This window comes from Balaenoptera musculus, chromosome 11, assembly GCF_009873245.2.
Source record: "Balaenoptera musculus isolate JJ_BM4_2016_0621 chromosome 11, mBalMus1.pri.v3, whole genome shotgun sequence".
Taxonomy (NCBI): Eukaryota; Metazoa; Chordata; class Mammalia; order Artiodactyla; family Balaenopteridae; genus Balaenoptera; species Balaenoptera musculus.
This window is the reverse complement of record NC_045795.1, coordinates 23,673,931-23,680,379: the sequence shown is the minus strand read 5'-3', so window position 1 is coordinate 23,680,379 and position 6,449 is coordinate 23,673,931. Positions and strand designations below refer to the sequence as shown.

Below are 6,449 nucleotides of genomic sequence, written 5' to 3'. Positions count from 1 at the left end.
GCTGGTTCCAGCACCTCTCTTCACTCCACCCCCTCCTCCCCCAACTCTCTCCCTTTCTTTAAGTTTCAAGCCCTGTTTTGCTCCTATGTCCTTGCATTCCACCATGATTTTCTGAAACTGTAGGTGTCCTGTGAGACAGAGGGTGGTGAGGAAGAAAGGGATGGCTGGATAGGAGATTCAAATGTGGAGGCTGGCATATGTCCAGTTTGGAGGACATATTTTTGGGCTATTTTTCAGCAGATCATAAAGTGTTTGATAGAACCTCCAAAATCAAGGTTATTGGGGAGGGAGGGAGAGAACTCTTCTTCCTCTGTCCTCCCTACTTAGTTATTTATTTATTTTGGGCTGCATTGGGTCTTCATTGCTGTGCCCGGGCTTCTCATTGAGGTGGCTTCTCTTGTTGCGGAGCACGGGCTCTAGGCACGCAGGCTTCAGTAGTTGTGGCACGTGGGCTTCAGTAGTTGTGGCACGTGGGCTCAAGATCCTCCAGGACCAGGCCTCGAACCCGTGTCCCCTGCATTGGCAGGCAGATTCTTAACCACTGCGCCACCAGGGAAGCCCCCTCCCTTCTTCTTTATTTAGTCCTTAGTCCTTCTAAGGACTCCACTCACCCTATTCTGTCTGATCTTCACTTTTTTCCCCCATGATAGGACCAGCTACCACCAGCCCCTAGCATCGGTGCAGCTCTACTCTGGGGCCACAATAACCCCATGCTTCCACCCCATCTCCAAGGCAACCGTCAGTGATAAAAGGGCAAGGGGCACAGGAAAGGGCCCCAGACTGGGGGGGGCAGAAGTAGAAGCATTAAAGCTGACCGGGCTATGGAGCAGGAGAGTACCTCTGCCAGTGATGAGGCCCCTTGGCTCAGCTTCCTGTTTCCCCAGCACAAGGCCTGGTTATCTCCTTTCCCCACCCCTACCCTACCTCTCACCGCTCTCTTCCCCCAACCCCAGCTTCCACTTGCAAGTCCCTCTCCTGGGCCACAGTCCTAGCAACCCAGAATTTGGACTGGAGTCCCGAGGGAACTTGGAGAAAGTAATAAAGGACCACCTTTCCCTTCTATAATTCCCCTTCTGGGCCCTCAGGGACGTGATCAAGCAGTCGGTGTCAGATTTCTTGTGTGAGGGTTGAGTGGGAGTGTCCTCTGATTAATGAAGCAGGGAAACTGAGGCAGAAAAAAGTCCTTTGTTCAAGGAGACTGGCAGGGACAAAAGAAGTTTCCCAGGATTCCATCTCCCCAACACCCCCTTCCCCATCATCTGGGAGACCTGAGGCTCACCCTTCCGGGCCCACTCCCTAGGTCGTCGAGTTCCGCCCCCGCGCCTGTCCCCTCTGCAGGTTCAGGGCGGGGCGGTCTGTGAGTCAGCTCCCAGATCCAGCCCGGGAGGGGGTAGAGCTAGATCCGCTGGGTGTGGAGTACGCTGGACTGGTCGAGAGGCCGCGTCTGGAGTGAGCGGGTCTGATCGGGCTCTTGCTGCGCTGCAGGGCGAGTAGTCCTAGGTCTGGGGGAGAGAATCTTTTCTGTGAGACCGCCTTCTCCCTGGCCCCGCCCCCTCCCAGTTCCCTCAGAGACGGCCGCTTCCTGGTCCCCGTCGCAACCATGGCCGAAGAACAACCGCAGGTCGAATTGTTCGTGAAGGTAAGAACACCTTCTCCCTCCTAGGCCCCCCTCTGAGTTCCTGGAAGGCAACTCTCACTTTTCCCCAGCTCCAGCCTTAACTTCCTAATCCCTTTCCTCTTTGATCCCCACCCCCAAACCCACGTGCAGTCTTTAGGGCGTGTGTGGCAGGGGCCACCTGGGTGGTGGTGGCCGGGGTTTGGGAAGGGAAGACAATTGATGTGTGCGCGGGTAATGAGAAATCTAGGCTCAACCCTGAAAAGTTTGTAGAAGTGCAAGTTTCCAGCAGCCTGAAGGACAGGAAAGTAGAGAAAAGGGAGGGTTCCCAGGAGCTGAGAAGATTGACGGGAGTGGGTGTGGGGGGACAGCTGATAGGAGGAATGAGAGAGAAGGCGGCAGCAGGAAACCTACAGGCTTTGGGTGGGACGGAGGGAGACATCCGGCCCTACAAGAAGATCAGAGGGTGAGGAGCATAGTGGGGGAGACTTGGATGGGGGGGGTGGTGTCGGGGAGGGGGAGGTTTCAAGGAAGAGGGTGTGGTCCGGAGGCCTGGGAGTGGGACCAGGTGAAATGGGAAGAATTGGTGGGGTGGAAGGAGACAGGAGAGTGGGAGTGGAGTTCCAGAAGCTGGCTCAGAGAGGTGATGGGGTCGAGAACGAGTGTCCTGAGGACTTGGAGAAGCGAGAGAAAGGATGGTGGCGAGGAGATGAGAGTTGAACTGTGGCTACCACGAGGGTAGATGGGGAGAGAGAACAGAAGGAGGAGGAGAGCTGGGTTAGGGCGTTTAGGGTTTGGGGGTTATAGAAACAGAAGAAAAAGAGTTGCCCCAGCACTGTCCCCTCGGGTGTGGATGAGGAGACGTGGTCCCAAGGCATTTGCATATCGAAACCGCAGGCTGCCGTTTCTGACCCGCTCCCTTCCCCACTAGCATTGCATTCTCTCCCCTCTCTGGACCTCTTCTCTGTGCCCCTCCCTCCCTTTAGCGACCTCCCCCTCCGTCGGTAACTCCCGGTTCACACATTCTCCCCACCCTTCACTTTCCTGCCTCCTTTCTCTCCACTTCCCCGCTTTTGTTCATCTAGCCTTTGTGTGTTCCAGCCCGTTTCTCCCTCTCCTTTATGCTGGGGCTTCTCCGGTAGCCATTCCCTCTCCCTCAGCCGTGCCTGGGTCGACCCCCTTAGGTGTGGTCCCCACCTCACTCTCACACTTGCCTCAGGGGCTATTTTTATTTTTACTCCTGGGTGAGACTGCGCTACAGAGATTCCAGCCCTGGGTCCTGTGTGAGGAAGATTATCTGGAGCCAGGGGACTTGTCCTGGGAAACCCCAGCCGTGCCCAGGGAAGAGGGAGGTGGCCTTTGCTGCCCAGGCCTCAGCCTCACAGGTCCCTGCCCCCACTGCTTGCCAGGAAGGAAGCTGCTGAGACCGGAGACACAGTGAGATGAATCACCCTCAGCTAACGGGGAGGTGTCCTTTGGGGGATGAGGTCACTACTTGCCGATTAGAGGGCAGCCCCCCTCCGCAAGGCCCTCCACATCTCTAGGGCGAGGCTCTGAGCCCCTTGACTCTCCACCCAGTTGCTTGGGTAGAGGTATAGAGAACCAGAACTCCTGCTTCCAAACCCTGCCCCACCTCTCCTGTTCTCAGGCTCTACTCCATTCAGGAATCCAGGCCTCTAGCCCACAACTCTAGCCTCACCAAAGTCCCTCTCTAGGTGTTATTTCATGGGTCGATGTGAGAATTAAATGAGTTTTTGTATGTAAAGTGCTTAGAATAGTACAGAGAAAACTAACTACACCACCATTAGTCTTCCCTCTCTAGGGTCCAAATCCTCCAAATTCTCCAAAGCCCATTCCCTCTGCCTACCTCCATCTGTCCTCAACTCTCTGGGGAACCAGAAGCCTACCTTTGCAGAAGATATTCTCACTGATCCACCTTAGGTTTGACCCAGACCCCAGGGTGGAGAGCCCAGTTCTGGAGGGGTGCTTTTAGCGGTGAGACTGAGTATGTGTCATGACTAGGCAGAAACCAGCTGGGTCTGGGAGTAGGAGATGCAGAGAATGGCCTGGAGATGAGTGGGGTGCACCAGGCCTAACCTTGGGCTGGGGGTTGCTTTCCAGGCTGGCAGTGATGGGGCCAAGATCGGGAACTGCCCCTTCTCCCAGAGACTGTTCATGGTGCTCTGGCTCAAGGGAGTCACCTTCAATGTCACCACTGTTGACACCAAGAGGTAGGCGCCCTTCTGTTCCTCTAAACTCCCTTGTGCACACACACATGCACACTTACACACTCACCTACCTGAGTCCTTCCATCCTGAACTGTTTTCCCCTCCATCCGGAGCCCCTTTCCCACATCTCTCCATCTCTCCTTTCTGGGTCTCCCTAACCCCCTTTTCCTGTCCTAATGCCTGGTCTCTCCTCCAGGCGGACTGAGACGGTACAGAAGCTGTGCCCAGGAGGGCAGCTCCCGTTCCTGCTGTACGGCACTGAAGTGCACACAGACACCAACAAGATTGAGGAATTTCTGGAGGCGGTGCTGTGCCCTCCCAGGTATAGGGGAACTTGGAAAGGGGAGTAGGGGAGCTGGGAGAGAGAGGTTGAAGAAATGAAAAACAGAGATGGTGGTGGGGCTGGGGCAGGGGAGCTGAGGTTCCTCCTCGGAAGATATCTTATCCTGTTTGTCCCATTGTCTTCCAGGTACCCCAAGCTGGCAGCTCTGAACCCTGAATCCAACACAGCTGGGCTGGACATATTTGCCAAATTCTCTGCCTACATCAAGAATTCAAACCCAGCTCTCAATGATAGTGAGTCTTGTGGGTTGGAGGCCTGGGTCCTAGGAGGAATAGAAAAGATCCAGGGATTAGGGGCACCTGGACATTCAGATACCAGGGAGATGGAGCAGATGTTGGCAAATCTTACTTCAATTTAAAAAAATAAAAAAGAGAGAGAGAGAGAGAGAGACTCTAGATCCAGATGACCTGAGTACAAATTCTAGTAGCTGTGTGACTTTGGGGAATTCATTTAGCTTCTCTGTAAATCCATTTCCAGATCTATAAAATGAGGATAACAATACCTACTTCATGGGTTGATGTGAGAATTAAATGAGTTTTTGTGTGTAAATTGCTTAGAATAGCACAGAGAAAATGAATTACATTAGTGTTAGCTATTATTATTTTGGACTGGCCTCACCATTAGTGTTCACCCCCTCATGGGCCTTTTTGGACTATGTCAGTCTTCCGATGTTCTTACCAACTCCCTTCTCTTGAACAGACCTGGAGAAGGGACTCCTGAAAGCCCTGAAAGTTTTAGACAATTACTTGACATCCGCCCTCCCAGATGAAGTAGATGAGACCAGCGCTGAGGATGAGGGCATCTCTCAGAGGAAGTTTCTGGATGGCAATGAGCTCACTCTGGCTGACTGCAACCTGTTGCCAAAGCTCCACATAGTACAGGTGAGTGGTCATTGTGGGAGGAGAGGGTGGTCGCTGGGATGGCTCTTTAAGGGGCTCCCACGCAGGCTTCCCATGACAATCACTCCAAAGGTGGTTTCTTTCTTAGGGTGGTTTTTAATAGCAGACACCACCCCATTCCTTCTCTGCTGTCTTTGCTGGCAAGACCACTACTTGAGAGAATTACATTCCACGATGCAAGGTGTGGGTGCAAACAGACTGGCCTAGGGTAACACATCCCAGTATTACTTTCAAGAATGCTCTTCCTGTCTCTATCATTGCCAAATCCCCAGATCAGAGAGCAGGCTTTTCCTAAAATCAAAGTTTTAAGTCTATAGCTTCAGTCTCCACTTCCTCTTGTGGAAGAGGAAAACTGCTGGTTCCCATGTTTTTGTCATAGTTCAAAGCTATGGTTTAGTTTCTGAAACGTGGGCCCAGTGTCAGTCTGCTGCAGAACTGTGTACTAAAAATCTCTGTACTAGGCACTGAAAGACAAGATATGTGGTGATTGGTCCTTGCCCTCAAAGGATCTGAAATCTAGCTGAGAAGATAAAACATTCACATGATTAATAATAACATGATTAAAAGCCAAATGAAAAGTAGAAAGAGTTGCTGTGGAAATTCAAGAGGAGAATTTTATGGTTTGTGAATTATATTTCAAAATCAAGAGGGGAAAACTAGCACCATGGACTGGGGTGGCCTGAAAAGCGGCTGGTTATAAATGGCCAGGATTTCAGTAAGTGGAGAGGAAGGGTGAAGGCCTTACAAGATAGTGAGGAGTTAAGAAAGATGATTGAAGATGATTCATATGGGAGATAAGAATCATAGGAAGAGAAACCAGATAGTGGACCTACTCGAATGCCTGGATTTTATCATGAGGCCTTGCGATAAGGGAAAGACCAAGAGCATGGCAGCCAATGTGACTTCCCTGAAGCTAACCTACTGGTTCTCCTCTACCCACCCCTAGGTGGTATGTAAGAAGTACCGAGGATTCTCCATTCCGGATGTGTTTCGGGGAGTGCATCGGTACCTGCGCAATGCCTATGCTCGGGAAGAGTTTGCTTCCACCTGTCCAGATGATGAGGAGATCGAGCTGGCCTATGAGCAAGTGGCCAAGGCCCTCAAATAAGCCCTTCCTGGAGCTCCCTCGCCCCCCTCCATTTTCTCCACAAAGGCCCTGGGTGGTTTCCACATGGTTACCCAATGGACACACTCCAAAATGGCCAGTGGGCATAGAATCCTGGAGCACCTGTGCAGGGCTTGCTGGGGGGATGAGGAGAAAGGATGGGGGATCTGGATGAGATTTTTACTATGGGGTGGGTAGGACAACGTATTTCAGTAATAAAGTACAGAATGAAAGTCTAGTGCTTTGGGACTTCCCTGGT

The 6,449-nt window shown here is 52.2% G+C and overlaps 1 protein-coding gene across 2 annotated transcripts; it reads left to right on the top strand.

The window, feature by feature from the left end:
* Nucleotides 1–1,385: 1,385 nt before the first annotated feature.
* CLIC1 (chloride intracellular channel 1) lies at nucleotides 1,386–6,428 on the top strand. Of its 2 annotated transcripts, none has more exons than XM_036868267.1 (6): nucleotides 1,386–1,639; nucleotides 3,737–3,846; nucleotides 4,040–4,165; nucleotides 4,313–4,419; nucleotides 4,886–5,067; nucleotides 6,032–6,428. In XM_036868267.1, the coding sequence occupies exons 1-6, from the start codon at nucleotides 1,601–1,603 to the stop codon at nucleotides 6,191–6,193; spliced, it is 726 nt and encodes a 241-aa protein (XP_036724162.1). In that variant the 5' UTR covers nucleotides 1,386–1,600; the 3' UTR covers nucleotides 6,194–6,428. The 2 variants fall into 2 exon arrangements, with proteins under 2 accessions (XP_036724162.1, XP_036724163.1); XM_036868268.1 differs by lacking the exon at nucleotides 1,386–1,639 and adding an exon at nucleotides 2,063–2,081.
* Nucleotides 6,429–6,449: the final 21 nt, after the last annotated feature.

What these genes read in the sequence shown, in the direction of transcription:
- CLIC1 (XM_036868267.1), top strand. Translation starts at nt 1,601, where the DNA reads ATGGCCGAAGAACAACCGCAGGTCGAATTGTTCGTGAAG. An exon ending in AGGTCGAATTGTTCGTGAAG is followed by an intron (nt 1,640 to 3,736) that starts GTAAGAACACCT and finishes GTTGCTTTCCAG; the next exon opens with GCTGGCAGTGATGGGGCCAA. An exon ending in GCGGTGCTGTGCCCTCCCAG is followed by an intron (nt 4,166 to 4,312) that starts GTATAGGGGAAC and finishes ATTGTCTTCCAG; the next exon opens with GTACCCCAAGCTGGCAGCTC.